This window comes from Culex quinquefasciatus, chromosome 3 (assembly GCF_015732765.1).
Source record: "Culex quinquefasciatus strain JHB chromosome 3, VPISU_Cqui_1.0_pri_paternal, whole genome shotgun sequence".
Lineage (NCBI taxonomy): Eukaryota > Metazoa > Arthropoda > Insecta > Diptera > Culicidae > Culex > Culex quinquefasciatus.
In genome coordinates, this window is record NC_051863.1 from 180,120,700 (window position 1) to 180,141,651 (window position 20,952).

At 35.9% G+C, this 20,952-nt stretch overlaps 1 protein-coding gene across 2 annotated transcripts in view; it reads right to left on the minus strand.

The window, feature by feature from the left end:
- LOC6044058 (protein bric-a-brac 1) overlaps window positions 1-20,952 on the minus strand; it is a 354,872-nt gene that overhangs the window by 52,302 nt on the left and 281,618 nt on the right. For both annotated transcript variants that reach the window (XM_038266132.1, XM_038266131.1), the window contains exon 2: window positions 5,717-5,774. In XM_038266132.1, the coding sequence (XP_038122060.1) occupies window positions 5,717-5,774 (58 nt within the window). The remainder of the gene's footprint in view (window positions 1-5,716; window positions 5,775-20,952) is intronic.

Consider the following 20,952-nt stretch of genomic DNA (forward strand, 5'->3'; position numbering starts at 1 on the left):
TTTATACTATATTTTTGTTATTTTTTTTTTCAAAATTAAAAAAATATATAAAACTGATAATGGAGCATTTCCATTTGAGCAGTTTTTGCTTTTTTTTTTCTACAATAAATTCCTTATGGGAGAACAGTCATTTCTACCACTCGAATCGGGTGCTCCATTGCATGGGCCACTACAGTAAAAACTCGATTATAAGAAGCCTCGATTCAGCAAATTTAAATTATGCTACCCCATTTTTGGCAAATTTCAGTGGTTAGTTGCCTGTTAAATTACCAAATGTCTTTTCGATCTCACTTACGAAGCGTTCTTTTATTACGTAATGCAAAATTTGAATTAAAACCCCCCTTGTAACAAACTTGCATACAAATTTGAAATTTTGGGCGAGAAGTTAAACACAGCCATCGAACTTCCCCCCCTAACTGCGTTACTTAGTAAAAGAACGCCCCGTTAGAGCATTTTTGGTGTTATTTTTGAGCTGAATGACTCAACACAAGACAGTTACTTTTTTTAGTGTTAAGATGATATTTGGAGATTAGAGTATCCGAAGTAGAGGGTGACGAGCGGGAATTCCCGGGAAAAATTTCCCGGGAAATCGGCAATTTTTTGACCTCTCGATTCCCGGGAAATTTGGTCGAGACTCCCGGGAAATTTTATACTTATAAATATCGAACCAAAATTAATAAACTAATCAGAAAAACATTTGAAAAATTTGAAATTATTTAGAACATTGGATATTCAATGTTCGATTTCCAAGATTGAATTGATCAATGCTTCTCTAATCTTCTTATTCTAAAAGTGTGAATTTTAACTTTTCAAAAATTCCAGTAACTTTAATTGAGTGTAACCAAAAAATGTGGAACCCAAAATTAACATTGAAGCATAATTAGCAGTTACACACCATAAATGAAATATTTTTTATTTCTAAGAGGGAAAAGCCTTTTCAAGATAAGTTTAATTTCCATATTCCCTCTCGAGCATAGCATAACTCATAGTCTATTTTGTTTTAATTCTATGTAAGTCAATTTCGCTTTATCGAGTCATTTTGTGTTTTGCATATTAAATTATATTTAAAGAATAAAAATCAAACATTTTTTTGTAAACGGAAACTAAGTCCGCGAATTGTGAACATTTACAGTTAACCTTAAGAAGGAAAAAATCAACTTAAAGTTTTTGTTTTGAGTCGTTATTTATCATTTTGCAGAATGCCATATTGCATAAATGGATAATTATATATTAGTTATTTTTTTACTTTCAAAAAATCTAAAACATGTTCAACAAAAATTTTGTGCAACTTTGGAAAAATCAATCAGTGCGAATGAAGATTCGTAAACATTTTAAACTGCAATTCGAGTCCTAAAAAGGCTCGAGAAACGATTTTGTATTTGTAGATTGAGGGAACACTATTGGCTAGTTAAAACAATTCCCGGGTCCCGGGAATTCCCGGGAAATGGCAAAACTCAACTCTCGATTCCCGGGAAATTGAAAATCTCGAGAATCGTCACCCTCTATAAAAATAAAATTTTGACGAAAACAAAATTAAAACAATAACTTTTGAAAACGACTAATGTATCTTGTTATCGACTGATGGCAATTTTAATAAAAAAAAGGTAGAATATTTGAAAAGATGTGAACCTTGTTAAATAGTTTGGTCTATCATTTATAAGTCATGTTATTTAGCCCTATTGAAATGTAAGTCGAGATTTCAAAAACAAGCAATATTTTATTCAGAAAGTTGAGAAAATTGCACACCTTTTAACATTGAAAATCTGTTCATTTGTTTTCATGGTATCATCGATTCAAAATTAAGGAGAATTGGGAAGAACTTAGAAATCCCATTTTTACTAATTTGCATTGTCAACAACCAAAGGTTGGATCAGCAATGTCCAAAAAATTGAGATATAGCGTTTCGAATATATATTTTTTTAAAGATAGACAGTACAAAAAAAAAACACAATTTTGGTGAATAACTTGGTTTAAAAAAGACTGTAACTCAAATACGTTGCATTTGTCAGAATTTTACAATAGTAGTTTATGCAACAATTTGCAAAAGGAGGATTTTTTTCAGCACGAGTCGTACATTTATCCAACGAGGTTCACCGAGTTGGATAAATACGAAGAGTGCTGAAAAAATCAAGTTTTGCAACGAGTTCCATACAACATTTTTTGCAATTCCAAAAAACACACACTGAGTGAAATTTTTTGTCAAATTTTCATGTATTTTTTCAATAAATCGTTTAAATCAAAAAAATGTTGAAAAGTGTTACTTTTCGAAACAAGTCAACTTTTCAGCACCTATTGAGTGCTGAAAAGTAGAACTTTTCAGCATTTATTTTGAAAAGTGTTGCTATTCGATTCTGTTATTTTTGGTACAGAAAAGTAGGCTATTTCGTCGTTCGAGAATGACAGGAAAAGTATGAAGTTTCACGACGGAATTGCAAAAAAATATTTTACGATTTAGAAGCTAAATCTATGGACATCTAAACATGTTTTTTTTAAATTTTTTTGTGAGCTTTGATACTTTTTACTTTTCAAAAACTTAATTTTTTTTTCAAAAAATCATAATTTGACCAAAAACAAAACATCCGTCATACCCATACAGTCATACAGCTCAAAACTTAGCACTTTTGTCCATTTAAAGATATCAAAAAATGAAAAAAATCGAAGGGGGTAAAGTTTGTCAACATGCGAAAATATTGTTTTAAAGTGTTACTTTTATCTGAATAGGGTAAGTGAATTTTCACGATTTCGCAGACAGCGTGAAGTTCGTGAAATTTGAAATTTCTCATGAAATACCGTGGAATTCAGCTATTTTTTCTAATGGATGCTGAAAGGTAACATAAAATAATTAATTATTTTAAATGAGAACAAGATGTTTACACTTGGTTTATTCAAGATTAAATGCAATTTTCTTACTTATATTATGTTTACTTTAGGCCTTGATAGAACGTATTCGATTTTTCTGAGCTCTGTTTATTTTTCACGATATTTGATGACTCGGTTTGATGGTTCCTGTGGAAATTTAAAATTTTCGGATTGAAAAATAAATCAAACTAAAAAAAAAGTTTTTTTTTTGCCGAAAGATTGCAAAATATTTATGAATTTTATTAAAATATTGTTCTCGTTTTTTTGCTTTTGAACTGATCTTGACAAAAATTATAAAATAAATTGCAAGAAAGTATATTAATGTTTCCTTTTGATTTTTAATGAATGTTTCAAAAGGAAGATGAACACTTTTTTAAATGTCGCAGGAGATACAATTTATTTTATTAATTTTGACTAGACAAGACTGTTAAATCTTGCTTCAATCTGTTTTGTCAAACAAATTGTAAAATGGAAAAAGAAGCAAATCAGTTAAAAAAATTTAAGCTGTAATAGTCGAATAAAACACAAACTGTTCAGCATGAGCATGAGCATAAGCATGAGAGACCACCCATGGTTGTCTTTCTCCGTTGCTGAACAGGACCGTAATATCCTATCAATACAACCGACCATACGCTTAAACGATCAAATGATGTTTCCCTCATCAACAGCATGCATGAATGCGCTGAAAAGATAAAACATCACGATCATCAAAACTAGAGCCGTTGCTAAAAGGAAACAGTCGTTGGCCACCAACGGCGCCCGCCATGTCAGTTTGTAGATCTCGGGGGATTGGGACGGGAATGTTAGTTAGCACAGGTTGCTACAAAGGGTGCGTTCTATACGATATCCACACCCCCACGTGTGCCGGAAAACTACTTCTACTTGGGATTTTGTTAGTGGGAAAGGGTAATGGCCAGGATTCAACATAGAGGATGATGATGCGACCCAATAATCAATAAATTTTGTTTAATGGTATGATGTATTATGCATTCTCAAGGCAAACAGTCGGAGTATGCAGATGAGACTATTCCCGGTTATTTGGTGTTGAGTTTAGCATAAATGATTAAATCTTAGACAGCCGGCTGTGGAAAGATAAAACCATATAAAATGCGAAAACGCAAAACCGCCCGGACCAAAAAACACACACAAACGGGGGGACAACAAAGACGGAAACGGCAACGAAAATCCTGCGTGATGACCGCGACGCGCACCGTTCAAATTCTCCAACGCAACTCTCGAATAAAACACAAACTGTTCAATTCAATAATTTAAGGGGGAAAACGCAGAGAAATTAAGAAAAGATTTTCTATTAGTATCACGATAAAAAGAGATAATTTTTAATTTATTGAAAATTAATATAAATTGAAGCAAAAAAATAAACTTGCTGCAATTTAAAATTTTCAAGATTATTTTAACATTTTTTACGTTCAGTGAAATTTTCGTGAAATTTTGTGTTTTCAATTTTTCAATTTTTGAGCGTAAAAAAAGTGCTAAGCCTAATCATAATTATAACCTACAACTTTACGCAAGACACGAAATCCATCCATAGCACTTTTCTAACTGAATGGTTTATTTGAAATAAAAGTGCCGTTTCCAAAGTTTGAATTAGCTTGCACATCTGATATCTAGATAATGAAAATTAAGAGAAAACTTGTTAATTACTCATGTTTTTAAGTCGCGTTGTCCTATAAACTGGGATAAGCACTATGACATTGTGATTGATATTAATATTTTTTGGGATATTTTCAGTTTTGAGCAGCTCTGAAGTTGTTTAATCTTTCGTGCTAAATATCTCTAAAATCCTCAAATCAAACCAAACCTTTGAAAAGATTAAAAACACTTATTGGTTTCCCATTTTCAGCACTCACACCGAGCACGCGGCCCATTTAGCACTAAAATGTGTCAGCTCAAATGTATTAACATGCTAATTGAATCATCATACCAACCACCGAGCCAATTAATCACTTTTATGCATCGAAATGATGCTCGGCGATTCATCCTATAGTAATGAATGCGGGGGGAAAATTAAAAATGCAACTCTGTACCAGCCGCTGTGGCCAAGGCTGCGAGTGTCAGTATCAATATAAATGTCATATAAAATCATCACTAATGAAAGAAACCGCCTCTTCATGCCTGCAACAGTTGACTGTTGGTTGTGCCACTGTGAGCAAAAATTACCAGTGCAACTAAAGGATGGGAAATCATTCGGGAGAATTTCTCACCGTGCACCCACGCGGTGGGTCCCAGCTCGCCGGCAGCTGACTCTGACTGACGGGGCTGACTGAGCAGCAAATGAAATAAACTTTTCAATTTGATCCGCTAATGAGATGAAAAATGATATAAATTAAATTTCGAAGTGATTTATTCACTTCCTCTGTGTTCGCGGGCCGCGAGTCCACCACGAGGTTGGGTTGGGGACGGGGGGAGTCCGGAGGGGAGGATGCATTTTCCACCCGCGGTAGGTGACTTCCGTGGAAAATCTCGTCGAGACGGTGGATAGAAAGTGAGTGAGCCGCGTGAAAAGTGAAATTATTAATTAAAATATTCTTTCCTGTGGTGGTGCGGCGTAGAAAGACAGAACGATCGAGATGTTACTTCGAGGGCGGGCCCGGTGGCCACACAGCCGGCCCCGGACCGGAGGGATCGGACATTTATCCGACTTTCAATAAGTGCACCATTACTGGATGGATGGATATTGGGATCATTGACGTTGGCACTCGACCTTGGCATCCGCTCTGGGAAGTTTTCAGTTTTGAGATGGTGATGCACCGAAGTTGGATTTTAGCAAGAGTTAATATTCTACAAATTTAATCATTAAATGCTGCTCCAGTTCCCATCGTTCGAAATCTGTACTCACCAGTGATCGAAGACGTGGATGCCCCTAGCCATGCCTGCGAGTTTTCGAGCAGTTTCGCCTGAAATGAAAAAAAAAAAAAAAGAAATCCAAGTGAAAACAAAGTTCCGAAAATCAGTACCCCGAAGGGCAAAGCGTGTGATGGTATTATTTTCGTGGAAATGCCCATCTTTAGGCCGCCGATGGACCATCGCAAAACTTCCCCAAAGCCCAAACGCATTACGCACCCCGTTCAAGGTTCGAAAACGGGCGGGGAGTCAGTAGATCGGAATTATTAGGTAGCTCATTAAATTGGCAGCTTAGGCCGGGGCGCAGTGTTTCATTTTTTGCGCTCCTTTAGATAAATAATATAATAAATAACGCAATATAAAACGGCTCCGGGGCTGGGGCGGTTTTGTAGGGTCCTGCGGCAAAGGGCCTGGTTCTGGGATGAGGGCGGCGGGAAAAGTATAATAATAAAATACAATAAAAAAAAAAAAAAAATCCTGGGTGCCGTTGCTCGACTGCCCCCGGCCAGGGACCTTGAGACGGTTGCGAATTGACTTTATGATTGTTATTATTATTCTCGTTATCAGTGCAGTCGGTGGCAGAAGTGGCGGACCCTGGGCATCGGATCATAATTTGCATGGTGTTTGCCAGGGTCAAAATTGAAAGCAACACAAAAGCTAAATAAAAGCACACGATTGAGTTTTACAAGTTAAAAGTTCGAAAACTGGTTAAAATATAATCTTTTTAATGCTATTTCATTTCAAATCAATTCTATTAAATATGTTTATTTGTAATATTGATTTGTTTTTGTCTTCCTCTCATCTTTGTGTGATATTACAATCTTAAACGTATCGCAGGGTTACAAAAGGCACGTTATTTAAAACAAAAAAATGCTCTAGATTTAAAAAATACCTCTCTGGGTTTGGAAATTACTCCAAAATTTCTAATAAAATGATATGTCTCTCGATTTTTGACGTTTAGTAACCGGAAATGGCAGCGGCTTTAAAACTGTTTTTTTTTATCTTTTTTTTATTTAAAAATACGTGTTTTCAGTTTTTTTAATTTTTATAGTAGCATGTACAAATTTTACAAAACTTGTAAATTGTTGGGATGTATGAACTTCCGGAAGTAATGAACATTATCTATCTGTTCTCTGTTGTATCCACCATCGTAATGCAGGTAGAACGATGGTTAATCTGTTCTAGGTCGGTTATAGGATCATCTACCAGGTATAGATAGATTCAGTGGACCACGATGGACATCCTGTGGCATGTTGGATTGTTTTGGGTCATCCAGGAACTTCCGGAAGTCATGGCCAGGATATCTGCCTGATCAACGGGGGTCTATATGACTATATTACCCTTCGGTATAGCTTCAGGTAGCTTCAGTGGACCACGATGGACATTCTGTGGCTTGTTGGATTGTTTTGGGTCATCCAGGAACTCCCGGAAGTCATGACCAGGATATCTACCGGATCAACGGGGGTCTATATGGGTGAATTAACCATCGGTATAGCTTCAGATGGCTTCAGTGGACCACGATGGGCATTCTGTGGCATGTTGGATTGTTTTGGGCCATTCAGGAACTCCCGGAAGTCCTGGCCTGGATATTTTCCTGATCAACGCATAAATGTCCCATTAGAATTAGCATTCGCATTTTAGGACGAGTTCCTGGATGTCTCAACATAATCTAACATGTCACAAATTGTCCATCGTGGGCCACTGAAGCTACCTGCAGGAATACCGATGGATAATATAGCCATGTAGACCTCCTTTGATCAATTAGATATCCAGGTCATGACTTCCGGGAGTTCCTGGATGACCCAAAACAATCCAACATGCCGCAGAGTGACCATCGTGGTCCACTGAAGCTACCTAAAGCTATACCGTTGGTCAATATATCCATACAGACCCCGTTGATCAGGCAGATATCCAGGCCATGACTTCCGGTAGTTCCTGGATGACCGGGAGTTCCTGGATGATCTAAAACAATCCAGCATGTCGCAGAGTGTCCATCGTGGTCCACTGAAGCTATCTGAAGCTACACCGATGGTTGATATAACCATACAGACCCCCGTTGATCAGGTAGATATCCAGGCCATGACTTCCGGGAGTTCCTGGATGACCCAAAACAATCCAACATGCCGCAGAGTGTCCATCGTGGTCCACTGAAGCTACCTAAAGCTATACCGTTGGTTAATATATCCATACATACCCCCGTTGATCAGGTAGAGATCCATGCCATGACTTCCGAGAGTTCCTGGATGACCTAGAACAATCCTACATGCCGCAGAGTGTCCATCGTGGTCCACTGAAGCTATCTGAAGCTACACCGATGGTTGATATAACCATACAGACCCCCGTTGATCAGGTAGATATCCTGGCCATGACTTGCGGGTGTTCCTGGATGACCCAAAACAATCCAACATGCCGCAGAGAGTCCATCGTGGCTCACTGAAGCTACCTGAAGCTATACCGATGGATAATATAGCCATGTAGACCTCCTTTGATCAATTAGATATCCAGGTCATGACTTCCGGGAGTTCCTGGATGACCCAAAACAATCCAACATGCCGCAGAGTGTCCATCGTGGTCCGCTGAAGCTACCTGAAGCTATACCGATGGTTAATATAGCCATATAGACTCCCGTTGATCAGGTAGATATCCAGGCCATGACTTCCGGGAGTTCCTGGATGACCTCGTACATTCTAACAGATCGCAGAGAGTATACCGAACCTACTGATGGTAAAAAACCCTGATTGTGGTCACCGTTGAACAGGAATATATGACCATAATGGTTAAGACTTCCGACAGTTTAAAATCGGACCGCGTTATTTTGAATTTTTCGCGTAAATTGAGTTCGCGTTATTTTGAATTCTTCGCGTAAAAAAAACCGCGTAAAAAAAATTTCGCGCAAAAGGAGGTCGCGTAAAAAGAGGTTTGACTGTAGTAGTTTATGCAACAAGTTGCAAAAAGAGGTTTTTTTCAGCACGAGTCGTACATTTATCCAACGAGGTTCACCGAGCTGGATAAATACGAAGAGTGCTGAAAAAATCAAGTTTTGCAACGAGTTCCATACAACATTTTTTGCAATTCCAAAAAACACACACTGAGTGAAATTTTATGTCAAATTTCCATGTATTTTGTTAATAAATCGTTTGAATCAAAAAATTGTTGAAAAGTGTTACTTTTCGAAACAAGTGCTGAAAAGTTCAATTTTTCAGCACCCATTTGAGTGCTGAAAAGTAGAACTTTTCAGCATTTATTTTGAAAAGTGTTGCTATTCGATTCTGTTATTTTTGGTACAGAAAAGTAGGCTATTTCGTCGTTCAAGAATGACAGGAAAAGTAGGTAGTTTCACGACGGAATTGCAAAAAATATCTTTTTGCGATTCCGTCGTGAAACTTTTCCTGTCATTCTCGAACGACGAAACGGCCTACTTTTCTCTACCAAAAATAACAGAATCGAATAGTTGAAATGCTGAAAAGTGGAAAAGTAATACTTTTCAGCATTTTTTTATTTAAACGATTCATTGACTAAATATATGAACATTTGACTTATAATTATGTTCAAAGGGTATTTTTCGGAATTACAAAAAAACGTTGTATGGAACTAGTTGCAAAAACTGATTTTATCATCACTCGTCGTATTTATCCTACGAGGTTCATATATGTTTGACTCGTGCTGAAAAATCTTCTTTTTGCAACTAGTTGCATAAACTACAATTTCAAATCTCGGTTTAGTTTTCAAATGGTCCTAAGCGCCAGTTGTAAACAAACCAGTATTTCGATTGGTTCTCGCTCAATTTACGAATTTTTAAGTTCAACAATGCTTTGAATTGTTCATCTGCATGTCCTTTAAGGGCTTTTCACTAAACACACAATGAAAATTTGGTTTGTTTCAGAGAAAAATTCAAATTAGTGTCGGAGGTCACGATGGCTCTTACGACGTATTGCAAACTAACCAGAGAAATGATTTATTCAATTTTCAGTAATATGAAATTTTGAGTTTTTCTTCATTTGAGCAATTCCATGTCAAATAGGGAATCGGTTGTGCCCGACCCTCTCCGATTTCAATGAAACTTTGTAGACATGTTATCCTACGCTTAAATAAGCCATTTTTGTGTATATGGAGCCAATTCCACTCGATAATGACATTTGAGAAGGGCGTAACTTTAAAAGTCAAATTTGAAGGTGAACCCACGATTTTTTTTCGTTCATTTTTTTGTGTGAAAATAGCCTAAGATGTTACAAAAAGACTCACGAAGAACGAAAACAATCGTGGGCTCACCTTCAAATTTGACATTTAAACTTAAAAGCCAAAAAATCTCATAGGAGTGGAGTGTTTTTTTCTTTCAGTGTATTTTTTCGGAAAGCCCGTCAAATTTCCTACAAGTTTGTTTTTGACCACTTTTTGATACGATGCAACGGCTTCAAGATACAGCAATAATTAAATTACAAACTACAAAAATATTTAAAACACTTACGCCCTTCTCAAATGTCATTATCGAGGGAAACTGGCTCCATATACACAAAAATGGCTTATTTAAGCGTAGGATCCCTAGTAACTTTTTCGGTTTTAAGTAAGCCATAAAAGCCTATAGGCCGTATGAGGGTTTCCAGAACCATGATAAAACCTGTAAGTTTAAAAATGTTACTAGGGATAACATGTCTACAAAGTTGCATTGAAATCGGAGAGGGTCGAGAAAAAAGTATCTAAAAAAATCCTGTTTTGGGTTGGATTTGTTAATTTTCTTTTTTAAATGAAAAAAAACGTGTTTTCGGAATTTTAAATGTCAAATTTAAGTGTCAAATTTTACACAAAATTCCCTTCGACTTAACATCATATTCCATAAAATTTACTTATGTCATCTGATGTTTTTTAAATCCATGTCTTTGAGAAATGTTTAATTTTTCAACAAATATTAACATTTTGTCAGGTTTAACTTTGGTAAACCATTGAAACAGGAAACATCTAGAACTTTTTGCTTTGAATCATTAAGAAATTTCATGTTTAGAAACAAAAATACTTTTATTGATATTATTGATCTTATCTGAAAAATACTTACAACATACATGGGTTTCTTTGTCTTAGAAAACATTGTTCTTAATGAGTTACATACATGTATGAATATTTACAATATACAAATTAGAACATGAAAACAATCACAGGATAACGATGATAATGACAAGCGACTATCCTATTTCTTTTAAAGAACTGCAAAAAACCTAGTTGTTGATCTCGGAATTCAGATAGATTCATGTCACAGAAAATTTTGTAATTTTGCCTCGAAACTTGCATACTTTACTTACTTTTTATGAGTAATTTGAATCTATTCACAAGAATTGAGGAAAAAATACATCGAAAATGAGAGAATATGTAACCTTGCAATTTTAAAATCCCATATTTTTTTAATTTCATGAAAAAAAAAATGCGAAGAAAAATGTGTAACTTAACACGATGAATACGACAAATCGATGCCCATGTGCTCTCTTGTTCTATCTAGATCGGAATCCCAGCAAGTTAAGTGCAAAAGAGCACACTGGCATCGAAATGCTGAAAAAATAAAGTTTTGTGACGAGTTAAACAAACCGTTTTTTGCCATTCCAGAAAAAATCTTTTATTTTGTCAGTGTTTTCCAGCTTGAACGTTATTTGCAGTCAAGGTAATTAAAAAAAAATGACAAACTCCGAAAAAGTTCAGAGTAAAACAAATAGAATGTTGGCATGTTGTAAATTTGGTTGGTTGAATATTACCTTTTTTGAGAAATTAAAGAGAAACTGGCGAAAATTTTACCCGTTTCCGATGCAAAATAAACATTTTTTCACTGTGTTTACAAAAGTAAACATGTGCAATAGATGAATGCTGAAAGGTTTTTTCTGGCCTTTTTTTCTGACACAAAATCTGTCAACAATCACCGATGTACTATAACCTTGATTTTTATTTGTAGTTGAAATTATCTACAGTTTCAGTTTCATTTTCAATTCGTATGAATTTTTCAAAAAAGAACTGAGTTCCCACCCTGCCCGTTCCAATTCCCAGGCGAAAGGAGTTCTCGATCAATTTTTAGAATTCCCGAATGCCTCGGTGTCCAGCATGAACAAAAAAAAAGTGGGAAGCAGACGACCATGCAGCATGATTTACATGTTGAGGGTCTTTACTTCTTGGTAGCTGCTGCTGCCACACCACACCGTACAGAAGTCGTGAAGTGTTCCAGCCCCCGTGGACGAATCGGCTGGCCGAACAGGGGTCGCGAGAGAAGGGGCGAAAATTATTAGTTGCAAATAAAATATAAATCCATGTTCGATATAATTTGCTGTTTTGCCAACAATGATGGGGTTTCTGGGCCGGGCACTCGGGGAGATGCACTTTGAATTGTTTCGATTGTCGGCCGGCGCTGCTGCAGAAATTTTGCCGTTTTTTTGTGCGGATGGGATCGGTTTGATTGAGCGGGGTTTTGGGGGGCATTTTATTGGTTGGGAGAATTAGTTCAAACATTTCGAGAAGCCCTTCGGCTTCAGTTGACGATGACGATTGATGCAGTTTGATGCAACAAAGTTACTGTTCAAAATTGAAGGTTAAATACACAAAACTCAAGCTGGAAACTGGGAATGCCTTGGGAAATAAATTATTTTTTGATTGAGGGACAAACCAACGAATGTCACATATTGAGGGCAACGTCCTTTAAGAGTTTTTATTTGAAAAAAATTCGAAGAAAAATAAAATGATTCGAGCAAAAGCCTGAGAATCAGAGGGTTATTAATCACCGACAGGCTGTTACATCACTCGGTCCCCACAGGCGGAACCACGGCCACGGATGGGTCACTTATAAAAATGACCTGTTTGCAATAAAATATTCAATTCCGGCCAACTATACCTCTCACCTCACCCGAGAGTTGTGGCACAATTAATTTTGCACGTGTTTGGCAAAACCCTGTATGGGTAGACTATGATACGGCTTGTAATTAGGGTAATTTATACCAAACTGCACGCGGGTTGGGGCCAAGGGGAGTCATGCTTGGCCCGATATGAATACCAAATGTGCGCGCAGGGCAACCCGGGGTCCTCCAAGTCGAGCTTTTTTATCGAATTAACGTCAATAAAAGAGAGGGAAATGCATCCATAAGAAATTACAGCCGCAAACAAATTGACATATTTATAGAAAAAAAAGAGAATCAACCTGAGACGGCTGAACCGGGTGACTTCGAAACGGAAGCGAAAAATTACTCCTAATTCCAGTCCGTTAAATGGACTCCAAGCGTAATAACATCGCCGGACCATCATCGATCGATTTGAGACGGGGGTTTCCCCACGCTCCTCTTACCCCTGATAATTGAAATTAAATTAATAATTACACCATTATAAATGCATACGCGATGACAAATGAAGAAAATGAACGTCCTGAACTAGAAATACTAAAAGCAAGGGGCAGAAGTGAAACAGAAATCAATCAAGTCAGAGGAAAGAAAGAAGTTGAACCCTTTCAAGGGGAAAACTCCCGAGCGGGGTTCGCGTAATGGGACAAGAAAAATTATTTGTTAATTACAAGGTCTGGCCCGGAGTCCGGTGACGGACGGGTTGGCTGCCAAGTTCGGACAGCGGAAAGTCAAGCTGGAAGTTTAAGCTCAAACTGACTGCGTCATCAGCCTTTCCCATTCCCATGTTTATTATAATTCAAACCTAATACTACGATGACAACTTCCAGTGAAAAATGTTGCACTCTGCAAGGCTGATTAGGGCGTGAATAATTGAGGATGGTGTTTACTGTGGAAGCGTTTTGAGGCAGGTTCAGGTGGAAAAACAGGACAATTATTGTGCGGAAAGAACTTTCAGTAGAAATTTATAACTTGATCCGATATTTCAATGTCGAGAACTCATCAGCACTAGTTGCAATCGAGCCTGGATCTGAACCCGGTTTGCAAAGGGTCTCCCTTTCCCGAGTGCATTTGCATGATGCAAACAAATAAAAGTTAATTGCAGCTTTCGGCAACAAAGAGTTGTTTTACTGCACTGAGGAGAAGATCCATACAGACTAGAGGTGGGCAAAACCGCTCTTTTTAGGAGCCGCTCATTTTCGTTCGCTCTTTCAAAAGAGCCGCTCTTTTGAACGGCTCTTTCGCTCTTTTTTCAAAATTTGAATGAATAAGGTTTTTTTCAAGAATTGTGTGATTTTATAAGTTATTTCACATTGGACTTTTATAAATTTGGCCATACCAAATATTTTTTGAAGTTTATGTCCCTCAACTCTGGCCAAAGCCGCAAAAAAAATAGCAAGACATTTTAATAAAAAAAGTAGTTTTCAAAATATCGAAGCATTGATGAACTTTTTTTAAACCGAAAAAAAACTTTTGCATTAGGTACTGTGCAACGGAATTTCACCAAAAATTAAAACATTTTTGATCGATCCCAAAATGATTTTTAATTTGTTTTCAGTGGATAATACTTCTATTTTCATAAAAAATTTGAAAGTTTTTTACTTTAATTAACAATCAGTTGCACACTGAAAAGTTTATTTCATTTTGTTTAGAAAATCGTTTACTTTTGGGATTAATTTTATAAGCACTGAAATTTTTGAAATTGCATTTTCAATTCACAAAAACAAATTTAAAACTACAATTTTTGGAAAATCAATAAATTATATTTATGACAAAAATCATGCCAAATTGAAACGGTTCTTTCAAAAGACCGGAGTTTAAAAAAGAACCACGATTCTTTTTTGTAAGCCACGGTTCGTTCGCTCTTTTCAGTGAACCGGCTCTTTGAGCGGTTCGCTCTTTTTTGCCCACCTCTAATACAGACGATCGAAGAACGCACATTTTCCCTTTCGGAGAAATGACGATCGAAGAGCATTCGAAATGAAAAGTTTGAAAGATGAGTTCTGGCTCTCTGTAATTTGCATCCATTATTTTTTTAATGTGCATGAATGCAGAATAAAACGAAAAAGAGAAGAACAAAAGTGAACACGAAATATTAAAGGTGAAAACATTTACAGAAAAAAAAGATGGAGGTTTAGACGATTCCAACTGAACAAAACACTAGATGGATTTCAACATTCCAGGTCAACTGAGTACACTTTTGGACTCGACTTTCACCGATTTGGACCAAACTTGGAGGGAACGTTCATCTTCAGAAATCTCAAGTTTGGAGCTGTTTGGACCTCTATTTTTGGCAACCCTCCTTTTTATGATTTAAAAAAAAACTTTTTTTTCTTTTAATCATAACTTTGCTATTACTTTGCAACGTCTTTCTACAGGTAGCATTTAATAGAAAATTGGAATTTGGATTTCGATAAAAATAAAAATGTTACCCTTATGGGCGCAATAATATCATATATTTTAAAAAATCACTTTTGACCAATTCCTTATATTTTTATTTTGTTAATTTTATCACCATCGTGTTCCCCGGACAATTTTACACAATAACCCATGTAAACCTCAAACTAAAATGAACTATTGGCGAGAAACGGCGATTTTACTGAAAAAAGTTTGAATTTGCACAGCACTCGGAAGTACATGGTGTACCTTAAAGGACAGAGTGCTGCGCTGCCCACCATTGAAAGAACGGCTAATATCCACTTTTGGCGAAATCGAGATATTAGCACCAACGCACCAACGCATCTTCTGGAACTTGAATTTCACTGAAATAGTGTTTAGACTTGGCTGCCGATGCGAAAAACCAAACGGCTAATATGCCACTCTTATGGGAAATTGCCTTGACGGAGATTTTGTGACAGACACTAAAACGCGTTTTTCTCGGAATACTTGATTTGGCATAATAGCCGAATTTTCAATTATGGGCAGTGCGCAAAATCGAACCTTTTTCCTGTAAAATCGCTGATTCTCGTCAATAGTCCATTTTAGTTTGAGGTTTACATTGATTATTTTGTAAAATTTCTGGGGAACACAATGGTGATAAAAAAAATTAAGATATAAGGAAGTTGTCAAAAGTGAATTTTTAAACTTAAAACGTTAAAATATAATATAAGGGGCAGCGATGGGATAATCATCATCAAAAGAAAATCTTTGGATGCTCATCAAGAGAAAAAAATCCCAAGAGAGCATGGCTCTCCTCTCTCGCGTACGAAAGATCGGTAAAAAGAATCTAAAAAAATCATCATCTTGATTATTCGACGGAACATCTTTTTCACTACTACCAGTGTAACGACACGCGTCGAAAAATGAACTGTCACATTTTGTAGATGGACATTGTGTGTAAACAAAGTGAAATAAATATTTTTGAGTGGTGCTGACAAGGAAATTCACAAAAAATCATCAGCAGATTGATTTTCTAGGAGAATTTCGGGAGCGATTTTCTTTTGCGTGATTTGCCTCCTCTCTCTTTCGCGGGTGAAGAAAGTTCGCAAGCGAAATTGATTTTTTCGCGATTATTCCATCCCTGATTAGGGGGCATTTAAGGGTTAAAATTTTGTTGTTATCGAATTCCTTGGACAATTTTCTATAAAATGTAACCTGTAGAAAGTCTTTTGCTCAATTAGTTGCAAATTTATGATAAAAAGAAAGTTTTTTAGAAAATCGTCAAAAAAGAGGGCGGTGCTTGTCATTTTTTTCTTGTCATTTTTTCTACTGTTACTGTTTTTCCATTTTGTAATATATCAAATTAAACCAAATAGAGAATTATAGTAAAAAAACATAGAAAAATTTGACCCCTAAAAAAATTTAATATGTTAAACCGAGATGGATAAATTCCCCCACGTGCTTAGCAAAGAGTTTGTTTCAATTCCGAGGAACACCCTTTAAACTATTCAGACCTGATTATTTTAAAAAATATTTTATTTATTTTTTAGTTAATGATAGGGAAATGATTCTCATGATGACGATACGAAAGTTATAGGCTAGCACCGGATTTTTTTAAATTGTTGGATCATATTTGTATCATCTTTCAAATCAAATGTATTGTATAGTTTATAAGTTAGTTTTATGTTAAACACTTTCGTAAATGTAGAATCTTAATAATTATTTTAATTGAAATGATAAATCATTGATTTTTGATTGGACACTCCATAATATTTGATTATTTGAAAAAAAAAATAACTTAATTTCAAAATATGTGCCCTACTATTTATATTTTTTGGTAGAATTAATTTATCGTATTTTCATAAAATATTATGTTTAAATTAATTTAAAAGTATTTTTAGCTCTGATTTCAAACAATTCCAGTTTCAAAGTTTGTACAAAATTACAGTAACATTTGAAGTCTTTTTTTTCTTAAGCAAAATATGGTTCAATTAGTAATTTTCCCCTTATTTTTAGTTTTGATATATTGGCTCCTTCCTGTTTTTTTTCACCAAAATAGAACAGTTCCTCAATTTGTTTAGAAAATTCTAGTGGTCATTGGTGATTTGAGAAGACAAACTGAACATCTTTTTACTTCGCAAAAATCAAATTGTTTATGCTGCTGGATTAATTGATTGTTTTGAAATTTGGATTGCATAGATTTTATTTAGAAAATAATCCTTTTAAAAGTACCCGAGCAGGGGTAAATAACACGGGAATACCATATTTTGGTATTACTTGGCATAATAACAAATACCAAAATGTGCCCTTGGTTGCTCAGTAATAGATGGTATAATACCATGAAATCATACCAAAAAACTGTATGGGGAAGACTAAAGCAATACCAAAAAGTGCCATTCCAAGGACAGATGAATACCAGACAAAACACAACTTTACGGGTAAATAAAAATCTTATTGGACAAAAAACAAAGAGAATTCTCTATAGGATTACAGCTGGAATTTATTTGGCTAATGGGATTGCAATGAGAAATGGGTAGAATATTAATGCTATATTTAAATCCTTGGAACAGGCAGGAAAACGAATTCTTGCTTTGGAGAGCCAAAAAATAACAGGTAAAGACACATTATAAAGATGAATGAGGTAAATTTAAAGTGGGAGGATCAAGTGAAATATCTTGGACTTGGTTTTGACAAAAACCTTACTTACAAGGATCACATTGAAAGTATCCAGGTTAAATGTAACAAATATATTAAATGTTTGTATCCCCTTATAAACAGGAATTCTAGACTTTGTCTCAAGAATAAACTGTTAATTTATAAACAAATTTTCAGACCTGCCATGCTTTATGCTGTGCCGATCTGGACAAGCTGTTGCTTAACCAGGAAGAAAAAACTTCAGAGGATTCAGAACAAAATTCTGAAAATGATTCTGAAACTTCCTCCCTGGTTCAGCACCAGTGAACTTCATCAATTAGCCGAAGTTGACACTTTGGATGTTATGTCCAATAAGATAATTGATGCATTTCGACAAAAATCATTGCAGTCTTCAGCTGCGTTGATCCGCTCTTTATATAGTTTATAAGTTAGTTTTAAGGTATCCCTTTTCCCTTTTGTACATGTAGGACCTCCTACATTTGAAATCACTGAATAGCGAAAGCTACAATATTTCATGAATAAATGAAAGTTGCTAGTATTTAAAATTGAGGTGAAAAGTCATCGTTTGTGATTGGACACTCAATAATATTTTAACTGAATTAATGTACATGGAAAAGAAATTTGAATTAATATAAATTAAAAAAAAAAAAAACTGGTAAAGAAAACTAGAGGAATACTGGAATCGAACTCATGACAGGTAAGGTGCACCATTTTAGCTACCCGTTTACCAACTGAGCTATCAACGCTTGTTGAAAACGAGCTGCTGCTGCATCAACATGTTTTAGCAGCAGGCAAAAATATCAGGAAATTCAAAGAATGAATAACAAACTAAACCAGAACGAGAAAGGCTATAGCCCAGGCAGCGTGGCATTTTTCGTGGGATATTCGAGGATGCATGATTCCAGCTGAATAGGATTCAACACAAATCCAATATTAAAAGGATTTTAGAACGAAGTTCGAATACCAAATGCATGTCAACATTCTGGTATTGAAAGAGTTATTTTATCAAATTATCAAAGATTGACATTATTTTTTTGAGTTTATCGATTTTGACGAAAAAGGCAAACAATGTTAAGTAAAATCCATGCTAATATTTTAAATTTTCACGTCTAACCTATTGTTTTTCTTATCATTTTTAAATGTATCAGCATACTTTTAAGAATGTTAAACATCATTTCAAATAGATTTTTTATTGAATCTCCATTATTTTATAATATTTTTATTTAAAATATCTTTATAATACCAATGTATGGTATTCCCTAATTTATAAAGATCATTAAATGACTTTTTGAGACCAAAATAAAATAGTTGGCTTTAATTTGGAGTAGATTTGCGTTTTTAAGTATGTAAGTAAGAAACAGTATGTCAAAATTCGACATTTTCCTAAAATTTTCCTAATAACAAAACAATACCAAAATTTGGTATAATACCAATGATTGGTATTAATTTACACTTCAGACATTTTTTCAAGGGCTCTCGAAAACCAAAACTTGGTATTGATACCATTGAATAGTATTATTTTGCATTTCCCTTGTTATTTACCCATGCTCGGGTATGTATGTAAGGGGTGTTAAATTTCAAGAATTTTCGGGTTATGTATGTAAGGGGTGTTAAATTTCAAGAATTTGGTTTAAAATTGCTTAAATATCCTTCCAGGTGTTACATACACGTATATTCTATTCCAGCTAACTTCTAGCCTTTCCATTTTCTGAATTTAATTTCTCTTCCAACTCTGAACTAAATGTTGCATATAAATTTGCATCCAAATCCCCAAAGGACATTCCAGCCCAGCCATCTCTTTTAGCTTCGAAGGCCTTTCCAAAAGGCATTTCTTTCTCTCCGAGGTTCATCTTTTTTTCAAACTCCGACTATCTCCATCTTGCTCCGTCGTCGTCGTCGTCGTGATTAATGATAAATGAAGCTTATCACTTATTCAAAACATTTTTCTACGTCCTTCCACCTTCCAGCGCATGTATGTGAGGTGATGTTCTTACAAGGCAGCAAACATGAGTGTGTGTGTGTTTGTGTGAATGTGTATATATTTGAATGAATTATTCACCGGTCCACTGTTCATATATGAATTCCCCTTGAATGGCAGGACGATTCGTTCATGGGAGCCAACTCAGGATGGTGGCGGCAGTGGCGGCAGTTGGCAGCTGTTTATGCCTCCAGAACCAGGAATTGTGAATTGTTGATGATTTTCTGAGTAAGCCGTTTTCTGCCGCACCAGGTACATTTGCGCACGTTTTACTCGCGGACACCCCCGCAATTCGGGATTAATTTTTAATCGCTTTCGAAGGTTTTCCGAGCTCAATGATTCATATTGCAGCGAGCGAGCGTGTGGTGTCTGAAGAAGTGGTCCTCGGAGTGTTGAAGGCGAGTAGTCGCTGCTCAACATTGTTGATTTCTTGAAATGTGTCTAAGCTCGAAATTTATCATAACCTTAAATATATGCACAAGTGGCGTGTTCTTCCCGAACTGATGTGGGGGACATTCTTTGAACAACTGGTTCTCCGCTCGTCAACTGCAGCAGGTCGTCGTCGACGACCGGTCGGAATTTGAGTGAGTAACGAGCGGATTGTACCGTACGGTGGTACCCGGACTCAGCGAGTAGTAATTATATTCATATTTAAATATAAATTATATATTTATGTTCGTTTAGGACGTGCAACGTGTTTCACCGTAATGCACCACTCACAGGTTTACAGAGTGAAGCAGGAATGCTCATTAAAGATGTCTGGTTTGAAGCTCATAGAAGTTCTGGTAAGTAGTGATGAAGACGCTACCAGACGACATCGGAGCAGTTTCTGGCAAAGCAGTAGGTGCAACTAAGTAAACGATGAAGATGACTGACGAGACGTCCTTGTCGGCACGTGGTTAACGGTGGAAGATGACGCTGTGGTACTTAGTTCAGACAAAGTGGTCCTTTCGGCGGTACTTACGGTACGATAATTAATAATTGCATTCTAGAGGTTGTGGTAAATGCACGCTGGAGGTTTTCAGACGGAATGACGGGAATTTAGTCACAATTTGACAGAGTTATTGATAATGAGCGTAACATTGTTGTATTTTTTATAGTATTTTTTTATTCAGCTACTGTTAGGCAAATGTTCAAAAGTAAATGTGAAGGACTGATGAGATATTATCTAAAAATGAAAACGCCCAAAAGAAGTCTTTTATTTTTCGTTTGGTTCTTAATTTTACAAAGTCTCTCAAAAATTATTAAAAAAAATCAGGCCTGAAACAACTTAAGGAGTTACATACTTGTAGAAAATCACAAAATTTCATAATACAAAAAAATTATTTAATTTACTAAAAAGACGATTTTCAATCACTCCTGAAA